The sequence below is a fragment of the Scleropages formosus genome, chromosome 4 (genome assembly GCF_900964775.1).
Source record: "Scleropages formosus chromosome 4, fSclFor1.1, whole genome shotgun sequence".
NCBI lineage: Eukaryota > Metazoa > Chordata > Actinopteri > Osteoglossiformes > Osteoglossidae > Scleropages > Scleropages formosus.
In genome coordinates, this window is record NC_041809.1 from 8,803,160 (window position 1) to 8,817,801 (window position 14,642).

Here is a 14,642-nt window from a genome sequence, read left to right on the forward strand (position 1 = left end):
GCTGCTTGTATCTTTGTTAATTAAAGGTCAGTGGTACTGTACTGTTGTTGTGCTGTTATTCACAGTACCACACAGCTGTCCATACTATTGTGCAAATGCAGCTGATCACTAAACACGAGACAGATTGTGGTAAACCAGTTGCATAAAAAGAGAAGCATCTGTGTTTGAAAATTCATATGATCTGAGAAAATGCATGACATATCATCTCTGAATTGATAAAATCTGTGTATTCTTAATACTCATTGTGGAATCTATTGGTAGAAAAGAAAATATAATTCAGCAAGAAGTAACTACACAGGCCAAACACTATCAAATTTCAAACTATAGAGTTTTAGCTGTAATATGGGTCAGCTTCCTTTTCCTGTTTTGTCATGCATACATTGTCTTTCACACCACATCCATGTGATGTGATACATACTGTTGCCAGATAATGGTGCAAGCACTAGGTCTTTACTTAACTTCCTGAATTACAATAAACCCCGAGTCTTTTTCTGTTTCTGTCACTCTCAGCTTCATCATTTCTGCTGTGACTTTGAAAAGAGAGACTGTAAGTTATTTTGCTTTACAACCTTAAATATGGAATTCAATTAAACATTGACTCCTTAAATTCGATTAATTATTGTCCATAACTGAAAAGAAAGTCACCAACAGAATGTAATGGAAGGTAGGACCTCTTAAATGGTTACATTGTTATATATTTAATAAAGACACATTATTTTAATTGCAACGATGTGGCTTTTTCCCAATGATAATTTTAGCATTATACAGAATGTCTATTGTATTGGGGATACTTTAATTTAGGGGACATTTTCTGGACATTGACATAACACAGAAAATATCTTTTAAACTGAAAAGAGTGTTACCATGTTGATATTATATTTTCATGACATAGTTAAAATATTAAAAAAAAACTAATAAATAAAGTAATTTCCCATTGTAATATTTACAGTTAAAAAAAAAAACTTTGTTATTTAACAAATAAGCATGTTCTTCACACCTTTGGTCAATTTTTTTCTATGCTTTCAGTACTGTCTTCACTCTGGTGCAGGAAAGACTTACACAATATAGGCTACTTCGTCAAAATTCTTTCTACTAAAATTTATGCAAATATTCCAACCAACCAATAGAAACTATGTAACGAGAAGGCAAGTTTATTTGATTTTTTTTTTTTTTTAAAAAGAAACACAAGGACTTGAAAGGATATGCTATATAATATAGGCTACCAATGCTGAGAATGTCTCCCTACAGCTCTGAGACAAGAATTCCGATTATATGTATAGTACATTTATTATTAAATCACTGTAACAAAACCTTGTACTCTCTCATAACTGGCTTTCTTATTCTCTTTTGATTCAGCACGTCTGCTGTCACCAAACATTTATGTCAGTTGCGCTATAGCCACACCAGTGAATTTCAATGCAAAATCTATGGTTAACTTATTTTGGTAATTGTGATCAATACTCTTTTTAACATATGGTCTGAATGGTAGCACTGTGGTGTAGTGGGTAGCACTGCCAACTCACAGTGTCTGGGTTGTTTGAGCATTTGAATCAAGGTCAGTCTTTCTGGAGTTTGCTTGTCCTCCCCATGTCCTGGTAGGTTTCTTGAGGGTTTCCACTCTGGCTTCTACCCACAATCCAAAGACATGCAGTTTAGGGGAATTGGTGATGCTAAATTTCTTGTAATGAGGGAATGTGCATGACTATCCTGTGAAAGCATGATGTTTCATCCCGGGAGTACCCCTAGTCCCCAGTGATTCTGGGGTAGACTTTGGACTATCCTATTCCTGAAAATCAGTCATCTGTTCTCAATAAGAAACAGCACCTTTTCACAAAAAGAATAACTTCAACAGTTTTGTGTTCTTACGAGCAACTGTCACGCATACCACAAACAGAATCACACACTCACTTTTGTTGACCATTCACGTTTATCATGGCTGTAGTGGTCAACAGGTTACCCCAGAAACTGGGCACTAGCGTAAAGGGGGTGCATCCAGGACAGGATGCTAGTCCATCACAGGATAACCACACATCCATCACCAATTCACTTGAGGAAACCAGAGTGAGCAAAGCAAACCCATGCAGGCACAAGGAGAGCATGCAAAGTCCTTGTCACCCCCCACAGGACCATCCACCACAATCTGTCGTTACTTTTGCACATGCACATATTAAACAAGAGTTGCCATCAAAATTTACTGTGGCATACCTGTAAAAACTAAACATTGTCTCCTGAATGGCACTAAGATATGGGGAAGCACAGTGTTTAAGACCATTCGCTTATAATATGAAGGTTTCGATGTTTAATTTGCTGCAATTCTGTTGTGCTAGACATTTACTTTGATTTGCTCCTGTAAGAATGAACTGGAGTATAAATGGGAAAATAGTTGCAAGATGCTTTAAATAAGGGTGTTAAAAAATCTTAAAGAAGTAATTATAAATTAACTGCATGGAACCATGGTTCCTGGTGGCTCTGTAGGAGGGATGTCTGCAGTATGCACTATGGAGGAAGTTCTCTGTATGTCACTTCACGGGGAGCTCTTGGCAGCGGTTATTCTCACTTCCTCTTTTCGCCAGTACACTCACAGCTTAAAAAAAAAGAAAAAAAAAAAACAGAAATATTGTCTTTCCACTTTAGGCACGTCACAGACCAATTGTCAGCAATTTTAACTAAGGCATATAATATAAATTGACGTAGTACATCAACCTGTAACAATTTAAATTGGACAACCTTGATATTCAAAAATCACATTCAACTTTATGAATTTCTGGTTAGAAAAAAGCAAAAAAAAGTACTGTGGCATTCTGTCCTTTCTCTGAATTATTAAAGACGGCTATTGCAGAAGTGCACCATCTTGGCCTTGCTCTAATTTTTTGCTCTATTTCATCCCAAAGATATTGTGTTGAACTTTAGTCAGGCCTCTGTAAACAAGAGGCTTTTGAAAAATTAATTCTCTTATGAGCAGAACACAATGTTTTCAAGATGTTTCTGCAATGGAAACACTATGGAAATATGAAATAAGTTGGGTTCTTGGCAATTTGCTCTATTTTCCTGTTTCCTTTATTTTATTTTATTTTTTTTTAGTTCATCTTTTTCATTAATATATTTGTCTTTACTGTTTTGCTTCTTTGAGCTTTTGAAAAAGTGAACTACAGTTGATAACATAGTGCCCAAGTACTTTCGCGATTGAGCTATCTTGTTGCTTTGAAACTGATGAAGGACATAAAGGGTCATCGTCTTACTGCCCACAGTAAAATTGATAAAACCATTATGTACCAGTTGTTTTTCCTAAGCACTGAGTGTTTCAGTTACTTGCTTAAATAGCTGGAAAAAAATTTAACAGTTATGAAACTGCATTGATTTCTAAAAAGATTCAAATTTCAGATGTATTTTGGTGTTTGTAATTGGAGTGAGATTTATTTTTTTGTTTGTTTATTCTGAAGGCCTGAAGGAAAAGATTTAAAAGCTACTTAAAAACTTTATATTCCGTAGCTGTTAAGGACATGGATTTGTAGCTTGAATATACCCATTCCTTTGACGTTGCAGTCAGTTCTTGAATGAGGTGAAAATACTGTATAAGTATGGGGTGAAAACGAAGCCTTTCACAATTTTACTTCAGTGAGTAAATAAAAGTACTATTTACACAAACAGTTATTTATATGTGTATGTGAGCACACTTTTAAAGGTAGAACTTGGCCATTTTAAGGACTAAAGCAACAAATCACGTAGTCATAAATCTGTTTGGCATAAGGTGCCAGGAATCTTTCCTTTCAGAAACCACATTAATTTTACGCAGGGCAGAAAAATGCCATATCTACATTTATATTGGTATCCAAAGGTAATGTTGTGCAACTAAAAGAATGTTCTATGTCCAACGAATTCCTTATTCGTGTTTGTAGCAAGTACTAAATCACAGGATGCATTTATTTCAAATTGCAATTTTGCAATAACAATATTACACCAAGTACTTTACACTTTGAAAATCTGCAATAGCATTGTTAAGTGAAACAGCCCTATAATGTTTCCTTTTTTTCCTCTTTGCTACCAGACAAAATGGAACCGTTTTTCAACCAGACTGCTGGAAATGGTGTTGTAGGCAACACGTGTGGGATAGATTTCACCCAGGATGCTGTCTTTCTTCCAGTGTTGTATGGTGTTTTTTTCATCATTGGCATACCTCTGAACCTGATGGCGCTTTATGGGTTGTACAAGTTGATCCGGACTGAGAACATCCTGCCGGTGTTTGTGTTCAACCTGCTGCTCTCAGACTTTCTGCAGCTGTCAACCCTGCCCTTGTGGATGGACTACTACAGGAAAGACCACTACTGGAGTCATGGGCCTAGGGCATGCCAATTCATGGGCCTTGTCTTCTATGTGAGCATTTATGTGAGCATCTTCTCCATGTGCATAATCGCGTTGGAGCGCCACCTAGCCATTGCCCAGCCGCTCAGGTTCCAAGCTCTGCGGAGCCTGAAGTTTGCTGTATCTCTGGCAGTAGCCGTGTGGGTAGTTGTCACATTGCCGCCTTCAATTGCGTTTGAGACCTTGTTCCCAGCAAAGCAGAATTTCACTCTTTGCATTGAGAAGTACCCCTCTGAGGAGACGTTCATCACCTATCGACTGATCACTCTCATTCTTTCCTTTGCACTGCCTTTTACCTTTATTTTTATCCTCCATACAATGACCCTCAAGTCATTAGCTGGAGTTGGTTCCTTGATGATGGAGGAGAAAAAACGCATCAAGAGGTTCCTGAACTTACTGATTGTAATATTTGTTTCAGTCCTGGGTCCCTACCACCTCATTGGCTGCATTAAATACATTGGGTTGGCCCTGCAGCCAGAGAAATGCAAATGGGAAAAATCTGTGTTTGTGTCATACCAACTTGGGCGGGGCCTTCTGAGCCTGAACAGCCTGTTGGATCCTGTGATGTACATATTCCTACGCAATGACTTCAGGGAAGCAGCACGCCACTACCTGGACTGCAGTGGAGGGAGTCGTTGGCAATCTGTCCGAAAAAGCCGATCCCGTGCTATCTCCAGGAGCGAGAGACCCACAAACTCCTCACAAGAATCAGAACTTTATCACTGAACAATGAGGTGTTGTTCTGCTTTTACCTTATTTTTCATTTTGCGAACAACTTGCCTGTCTTCAGTTTGAGAGATAATAATGTAAAATGACTGATATAATAATGGAAATAATGATATTTCCTGATTTTCGCAGCTTAAATTAGGGTTTGACTTTGTGCTGCCTTGTGTTCCAGTTGTGATACAAAACAGCTTTGCTTGAGTTTTTTCTCAATAACATGGGGAAGTTATTGGCTGGGACAATGTTACACAATAAATATCGTATCTGTCAAGTGTCAGCCAGTTACACAGTGACTATGTTTACCTGTCAAGTGGTACCAAGTTGGTGGGTCAGTCCCCTCAGTCTTACACAGGTTGGAGACCAGTAACGTTACAGGGGTGTGAACAGGGGGATGACATGTTTTTTTTGTTTTGTTCAAATAGTGAACTGGAGACTTCTCCTACTTGGATTAAAAGAGATGGGCAGCAGGTAGTGTTGATGTTAGAGCTCCCTCTGGGCATACCAACAGACAGGCTTTGAATCCCGTTTCAAACTGCAGTACCCATGAGCAAGACATTATCCTGAAATGAAAAAGTAAAAATTACGCCGCTGTATACATGGATAAATAATTGTAAGTGGCTTCATATGGTATACGTAACTTTGAGAATTGCCCTGAACAGAGGCTTGTACTGTAATAATTTCTCATGTTTTAATCAAACAAGGCTGTACATGGTGGCACAGTAGGGAGTGCTACTGTAGAGTTTCTATGTTCCACCAGTTTATATGTGTGCAAGTACTTTACTTTGCTGAAATGAGTAACATTAATTGATTTTATTTCCATTAACACTTTTCTGTGGTGCTATAGCTGTAATCTGCAAATATATATTATATATATATTTTTCTTTTTAAAAAAGAGAATTTTGTAAGTGAATGAAATAAAAAATGTATTTTATGTTACATATCTATATGAAAGAAGTTTAATGTTAATAATTCCATATTATAATATCTTCACAATTTCAAATGTAATACCCACAGTGGTTGCATGCTACTGGCTTGTTCTATGCCTTCTTAATTTATTCTCTTTCCCATTTTAACACCCCAGAAATAAAAATTAAGTTAAATTCACACAGTATGTCCTCCAACCTTGCACAAAAATAAAATTTTATTGCATAGTTGCCTTTAGGTGTGCGGTTATTTTTGGCTCTGTAAAATCATTAAACTACTTCATACATGGAATGTTAGTAGTAGTGTCTGAAATTTCTGATCTAAAAGAGAGGAGATGTTGGCCTGCCTTGAGCATAGAGGTGAAGACATGATGAGGTGAGAGCTAAGATTACTGACAGGAAGAAAATTTAAAAAGATAAGTCAGAATCCATAAACTGCAAAGTTTGTGCATATATTTTGCAGGTTTACATAATGTGTATAAAAATCCATTACATACATATGATCTACAACCTGAATGAAACTCAAATTTTACAGGAGTGTGACCCTGCAGCTATTAAAGCCCCCTCTGTTAAAGTTCGAAATTAGATGCATTGTGGGTGTGACTGAGAAGAAGTGAAAAGACATTTATTCAAGGTATAAGGTATTGTCAATATATTAACATATTTAAGAAAATCAAGCAAACATTACATCATATCAAAAATAAAATTTTCATTACCAAACCTGTAAATCCTACTAGCTTCTTTCTACAAACCCCATTTTCAGAACAGTTGGCATAGTTTCTAAAATGCAATAAAAACAAAAATCTGTAATTTGTAAATTATCACACTCACACATGCCACAGTCTACAACCGCTTGTCCCGAGTGGGATCACAACAAACTGGAGCTTAACTCGGCAACACAGGGCGCAAGGCTAAAGGGGGAGGGGACACACCACGGATGGGACGCCAGTCCGCCCCAGGGCACCACAGGCAGGACTCAAACCCCAAAACCCTCAACCCAGCAGGCCCTGTAGATTCTCTTGAACCTTTATTTAACTGAGAAAAGTAGAATGACTTTTAATGTTTTAGCTGACCAACTTTACTGTATTTTGAGAATACAAACAAATTCAGAATTTGATGCCTGCAACACACTCAAAAAAAGTTGGGACAGAGGTTAAATAAGAGTGAAAACTTTACAGAATATTCAAGTAACACCATTTTGGAAGATTCTGCAATAAACAAGTTAACTGGTAACAGGTGAGGGTATCATAATTGGGTATAAAAGGAGCATCTACCAAAGGCACAGTCTTTGTAAAACTGGGTCGTGGTTCACCACTTTGTGCCCAACTTCATGAGGGAATTGTCAATCAGTTGCAAAAGAACATTTCTCAACACAATATTGCAAAGAACTGAGGTCTTTCACCGTCTGCAGTACGTAACACTGTGGAAATATTCAGGGAATCTGGAGAAATCTCAGTGCATAAATGGCAAAGTCAGAAAACACTAATGAATGTGCGTGACCTTCATGCCCTCTGATGGCATTGCATGAGAAACCGTTATACATCACAATCCATCACTGCATCAAGAAATGCAACCTGGAGCTCTGTTTCGTAAGGAGGAAGCCATATAGTAGAAAGACCGCTGAGCGGGCATTTAACATTTTTCTGGGCCTGAACTCATCTCAGATGAACCCAAAAGCAGTGGAAACATGTGCTGTGGTTAGATGAGTCCACGTTTCAGCTTGTTTTTGGAAAAAAAAGGACAACGAGTTTTCCATGCCAAAGGCGAAAAGGACAATCCAGACAGTTATCAGTGAAAGGTGCAAAAGCTAGCATCTGTGATGGCATGGGGATGCATAAGTGCCCTATGACATTGATGACTTGCATGTGTGTGAAGGTACCATTGAAATGGAGCCGTATATCGGGATTTTAGAGAGACATATGCTGCCATCAAGGCAACATCCATGGTTATTTCAGTAAGACAACGCCAGGCCTCTTTCTGCATGTGCTACGGCAGCTTTGAAGATACAGAGTGCATGTCCTTGACTGGCCTGCCAGCAATCCAGATCCGTCTCTTGTTGAAAATGAGTGGCGCATCATGAAGAGGAGAACCAAACAACAGTGGCCACAGACTCTTTGGGAGTTCAGAAATTGTTGATTATACTGAACAGAATGGGAAATTAATATGATTTTTCAAAAACCCTTTAAAATGGCAAAGAAATTAAAATAAATACCATCATAATTGCCTTTAGATGCAGCACTTAAAGTAGAATGACTTTACAGTCATGTTCAATATATATGCATATGTTTTCTTTTCAATTATTATTATTATTATTATTATTATACATTTTGCTGTACTTCTCATATTTATATAATGCACATGTTTCTCTGTAAAGCTGAGATCCCGCTGAAAAGACCTTTGCGGGTGTTACCTTGCTTTGGAATGAAATACCTGGAAACCTCAATATGAACAAGAACGAATGGTTACTTTCAATGTGGCATCTTCAAAAGTGTTTGAAGTCTACAGTTTTGAGTGTATATTTATTCCCCTCAGTCTACATGGAATCCAGCTGAACTTCAATGGAATTTAGATGGACATCAACAATAGTGCCAGGCTACTTGTACAGTGGTCATACAGATATGATTTCTTTCTGAAGCTGCTCTTTGATCTCTTTTCTTCCAGTTGCAGATGAGGTTCCTTGGATCAACTATGCATATTCTAGACTTCTTTTTCAAATAAAACTCATTAGATGTGTCGGGTCTACGGAGGTTGTACCATAAGTAAAAATATGAGCAACCATTGAGTCCATCAAAACTGTGTAGATAATTTCTGTAGAGTGAAAACACACTGGAGAAATAAGTATACCCTACATTTTTCCAAGATGATATAAACCACAGTATAGTATTGTTGTTTATCCATCTAAACTGCTCTGGGTATTAACAATCACCAAAGGTAATAAAACAGTGGCAAGTGTAAATAAATAAATGAATAATGAATACTGGGGTGTAATACACTATGTAATATTAATTAATGCGGGGCCTGGAATCCATTTCTGGAAGACTTCTGCATCAACAAGAAGACTTTTGTTGTCAGTACGTTGCATTAAAATGTCAAGGAGGCTAAATTTCCAAACAATAACTTGAGATTACTGCAAAAATATTATGTATTTCCTAAATTATTAAAGTCACAGTCATCTTCGAATTAGTGAAATCTGCTTTCCATAATCCATTACTTTCCCCCCTACCAGGTCCAGTACACCAAATTTCTGTATTCAAGTATCCTTGCATATTCTTTTCTGGAAGAGTTACTCAGTGCATCCTACAATATCAGAGATCCCTGGGCCTCGGTTATTGATCCAAAAACCTGAAATGCTTGCTTGATTCTTATCAGCATGGCCGCCTTATCAGCGCCTTACAGGGACATTTCTGATCCCCGTACTGTTGGATGCAAATATATTTTGTGTGAAAATATGCCATGTGATTTATATCAGATTGACCCAGTTTATCAAGGTCCTTAATTCAGCGTGTAATTGGCTCTATCTTTGTAAATAAGAATATAGCAACTGTAAAACAGGGAAGGTTCATCCATGATATCCACCACCACCAAAGAGGCTTTTGGTTCCTTCACTGTTTTCAGCTAAGAGTTCTTTGTGAACATTGCTATAAAAACTTGCAGGAAAAGTTTAAAAAAATACTCACAAAATCTGCAAAATTGCAAAAATTTTCCAATCAAAAATTTAGCAATCAAATTGCGAAATTTAAAAAAAAATACTCATGTGATGAACATTGGTGCATATGGTGGAAAGAAACTAACTTTACTTAAGATTCACCAGTCTACAACTATGTCTCTCTTTCTCCTAATGTAATGCACAAATTGTATTTCTCTTAGATGTATGTCACTTTGGAGAAAAGCATCTGCTAAATGAATAAATGTAAATGTAAGTTGCATAGGTTTTATATATATATATATATATATCATGCGAGGGGAAGATCTGAAGCCCTTTTGAGGTAGAAAATGATGTGTCACTGTCAGAAATGACAGAAGGAAGGTTCTTTTATGGAGAGCTGTCAAACAAATATAGTTGGAAGGTACACTAGAATCTTATGTCTTTTTATGGATACCAATGAAGATTCTTATATCATGAAAAGCATAGAAGTGATGCAGAGCCTTTGTAGCTCTGTTAATTGAAAACCCTCTATTACATTTACTCATTTAGGTGATTTTTTTTTCTAAAGTAACTTACAATGTTAAGCTACTTGCAGTTATTTACTCATTTATACAGCTGGGTAATTTTTACTGGAGCACTAAAGGGTAAAGACCTTGCTTAAAGGTACGACAGCTGAAGAGGGAATTCAAACCTACAACATTTTGGTCTGTAATCAGGAGCACTAACCGCTACACTACACAGTGTCCTTTAAAAAATAAATAATAATCTATCCTTTAAATATGAAGTATAGCTAAAATGCTTTTTTTTTATTATTCCCCCATTTTATTTAAAGTGCAGAATGAACTGATTCTGAGAAAAAGAAAGTTTTGTAACTACTCACACAAAGTTTACATTTTACATGTACACAGTTCATTGCTGGTCTAATTTGCATAGACTCTAACAACACATAGCTGGACTACATTATTTAGAGACCTAGAAAAAAGAGGAAATGCTTTACTTCAGTGTAAAAGAATGGGAAGGGGTCTTGCCATATTTAGTTTTGCTATGCACTGTACCTTTTCCTCAGGCTTTTCAAAGGAGAAAATCTATTTCTAGACTTAGCAACTGACCTAAGGAGAAACTGTTTCTTATATTTACATTGATACAACTTTTCCTTCCTCTCTGGGAGAACATGGTGTACAGGAAGAACCACACACATTGTCTGAAACTGCTTGTCCCAAGTGGGGTCGCAGCGAGCCAGAGCCTAACCTGGCAACACAGGGCGCAATGCTGGGGAGGTAGGGGACACACCCAGCATGGGACACCAGTCCGTCACAAGGCACCCCAGACCCACCAGAGAGCAAGACCCAGCCAAACCCGCTGCACCACCGCACCCCCCCACTTCATATTTAGATAAATATAAAAATATATTTATATTTTATAAATTAAAGTCAGGTATTGCATAAAACCTGAATCAACAACTGTCTCTAAGGAGCTCCGAGAACGTGATAGGCTTCTCCTTGACAAATCCTTTTGTAACTGACCCTGAAACCAAAATGACTTAAAATCATTTTTATGGCTCTGGAACACAATTCCAATATTAAATCTTTACTAAATGCTGTCTGTTGGTTTCCTGTACTTTGGAGGACTGGCATTTCTGTGTCCAGTTGCTGCCAAGATCTGTCAGTCTTAGAAAAGCTACATGGCTGTCAGAGTCAGGGAGACCTCACACCCGATCCCTGGCAAAGGCTCATTGGTCTGACAAAAAGAGAAAGAAAATCCGAGATTTTCCTTGACTAATTCTTGGCAAAAAGAGCTGAATCCTCCCGGATGATTAACTTGTTTGGTAACAAATCATGCTCAGCCCCAAGCTTTGCTGGACCTGCATGAGAATTTGTGCTAGTTTTAAATTTTAAATTTCTCCTCTGACCTCCACCCTAAATCTCCTGTGTGCTGTATGCACTGCTGGAGAGGTGTAACACACATCTGACTAGATAAAGTCTTTAAAACTAGGCCATTTAGCCCATGTTGATCATTGGAACATAGAGATAGTGAATAACTCAAAGATGTTCTCCCAGTAGGGTGCGGTGGTGCAGCGGCCTTGGCAGGGTCCTGCTCTGGGGTAGGTCTGGGGTTTCAGTCATGCTTGGGGTGCCTTGCGGCAGATTTGCGTCCCATCTGGGTTGTACCCCCTCCCCTTCATCCTTGCATCCTGTGTTGCTGGGTTAGGCTCCGGTTCGCCGCGACCCCGCTCGGCACAGGCGATTTCAAGCTGTGTGTGTGTGTGTGTTCTCCCAGTACAATGACAAATAGCAATTAATGATAAATCTGTCAATCGCTCTATTTCCCAATAGCTTACAACAGTCAATTAATGATAATATCACATGGAGGAAACTTTACCGTTTCCCCATTTTCCTAACATGCTGCTCCATTTGGACCCAAAGGTATTAACTGTAGTATCCTTGAGTAATGTACATACTCTAAATTGCTCCAGTGAAAAATCACTTAGCTGTATAAGTTTGTAAATAATTGCAAGTAACTTAACATTGTAAGTTGCTTTGGAGAAAAATATCAACTAAATGAAGAAATTCCAGCTTTTTTTTTTTTTTTTTTTGTTCTTTTGCATGTGTCTTGCTTGCTTTCCTGTCAGATCTTGGTTTCCTCTAGTTGCAATCATTTTAACAGCTGCCCTTAATTTTTTGCACATTTAATGACAGGTTTGCATATTTCACAGCAAATCTGCGGCAATTCTATTGTGACGGTATGTTCACTCATATTCAGTGACTTTTTGTCTTGATCAGGGTCTCAGTGGTCTGGCACCCATCCTAGAATCAGTGGGTGCAAGGTTGGGGGGTACCCCTTGGATGGAATGTTATTCCATTACAGGAAAGCCATGTACACGCTTATTTATGCAGCACACACTATGGGCAATTTAACACCACCATTTCACTTGAACTGGATTTTTTTTGGAATATCGGGGAAACCGGAGCAACCCGAGAAACCCATGCAGACACGGAAAGGATTTGCAAACTCCACACACACTGAACCAGATTCAAACCAGATTCAACAGCTCAGGTTCTATGAGGTAGCAGTGCCATTGCATAGCCCCTACTGTGAGGATTATTATGAAGAAATGTTGTATGTAGTTGGTAATACAGTTTTAAATAGATGCCAAATGTTCCATGGAGAAGTATGAAAGAAATTCAAGGAAGCTGCACGATTACAAGGTGACTGAATGTGTGTGATGAACATGGTTTCAGATTAACAGGAACATCAGCTCCAAAAGAACCAAAAATACATGAAAAAACAAAGTACTACAGGGGACACCTCTAAATTTCAGCAAGATTCATGAGATTGTTGTAAAGGAAGTATGATATTTAAATTTACGTGGTATGTGGAAACTAAGAGATCCTGGTTACTGGGCACTAGACCATGATGGATATTGCTGAATGCTCATTATTTACAAATGGCTCAGGAATCTGTGGATGAAGACTAATTTGAGCAATGAATGAGAAGTCTGAAGATCAGCTATCACTGTCATTTTGGGACTAAATCATAACAGAATTAATCTTAGTGGTTAAATTCAACAGTAGTCCCCAGGGGTGCTGTATCATTTATCTAGTGGCAGATCATTCTTTATTTATTTATTTATTTATTAAAGAAACATTTTTCTTTTCTTTCACACAGTTCTGCCTAATACCTTAGGCTTGATGTGAAACAATGTAGAAGGGAAAGTTACGCAAGTATTTCCATAATAGCTGTGAAATTCCTTAGAGTGGACGTATAAAAAAGACTCATTCTTTTTTACTGGCTCTTAATTGTCTTAATCTACAACACATTAAGAGCCTTTCCAGCTCATTTAGTACAACTTTAAAAGTAATCAAACCACACGCACACACACACACAGAAATCCACCCATAAAACTGTGAGAATTTTTCAAAACACATTCGTTAAAAATTATTATAACAACGTGTTTAAAAGCCTGATTTGGATTTTCTGTATGTTGCAAGAGAAGAAAAAAATGTGTTTTTAAAACCCAGCCAAAAAGCCAAGATGAAAGGAACCAATTACTTTAGAGAAAAAGCTGCTAATAGCTGAAAGTACTTCTATATTCTGACTGAACATTCATACAGATTATGTAACCACGACAGATAAACCCTGTGTGAACACTTGCCTCATGTAAATTCATGTCTTCAATGTGTAGGATTGCATATGCTATTCCGTTGTCTCAGTAAATATTGTTTAATGTGAATTCAATTTGCTATTTCTAAGACATGTTTGAATTTACATATTCATGCTGTGACAGAGTGTAGGATTTGAGGAACCTGGTGGCAAAATAAAAGGAGCAAGATATGTCTATGAAATTCATTCAAAGACGGCATTTAAGTAATGAAGGTGATGTGACTGTTTGAAGTGTGAGACTAAGAATGTGAGTCATGGGTGTAAACTTGAAATTAGCAAACTTGGAACCAAGTACACATAATTAATTTAAATCTTACTTGTAACACTATGCGCTGGATATAATAACATCATGAAACCAAAGTCATCAGTCAGATTTGTTCAGTTGTGAGTCCACCTGTTCAAAGGTGTAATATTGGTACACAAGTTTTCCATCCATCCATCAACTAAGGTTCATCCTAGGTTCACATATTTCAATAACTGGTTGTCCTAAGCAGGGTTGGGGTGATGCAGAGCCTATCCTGGAAGCTTTGGGTACAAGGGTTGGGGCTGAGAATACACCATCATAGGGTAGCAACATACAGTTACTGACCCATTTCCACACTAAGGGCCATGTAGAGTCATCAGTTCACCTGAACTGCATGTCTTTGGACTGTGGGAGGAAACCAGAGTAGTCATAAGAAACCCATACTGATTGAACCCGTGTTCTCTCAAACCACTCAGCCATTGTAAGATGGCAGCACTACTCACTGGCAGGTTATACAGCCATACATATATACCTCTACTTCTCAAAAAGCCTTTGTTGCACAACAGAACCATAGACATTCATTCCT

At 37.8% G+C, this 14,642-nt stretch overlaps 1 protein-coding gene across 3 annotated transcripts; it reads left to right on the top strand.

Moving 5' to 3' along the window:
* The first annotated feature begins 511 nt into the window (after positions 1 to 511).
* On the top strand, positions 512 to 5,871 carry LOC108932806 (G-protein coupled receptor 4). 3 transcript variants are annotated; one of them, XM_018749395.2, is made up of 2 exons: positions 512 to 547; positions 4,046 to 5,871. In XM_018749395.2, exon 2 carries the CDS (start codon positions 4,051 to 4,053, stop codon positions 5,083 to 5,085), a length of 1,035 nt encoding a protein of 344 aa, XP_018604911.2. In that variant the 5' UTR covers positions 512 to 547; positions 4,046 to 4,050; the 3' UTR covers positions 5,086 to 5,871. The 3 variants fall into 3 exon arrangements, with proteins under 3 accessions (XP_018604911.2, XP_018604910.2, XP_018604912.2); XM_018749394.2 differs by lacking the exon at positions 512 to 547 and adding an exon at positions 583 to 664; XM_018749396.2 differs by lacking the exon at positions 512 to 547 and adding an exon at positions 583 to 664 and having other exon boundaries at positions 4,142 to 5,871.
* The last annotated feature ends 8,771 nt before the right edge of the window (positions 5,872 to 14,642 follow it).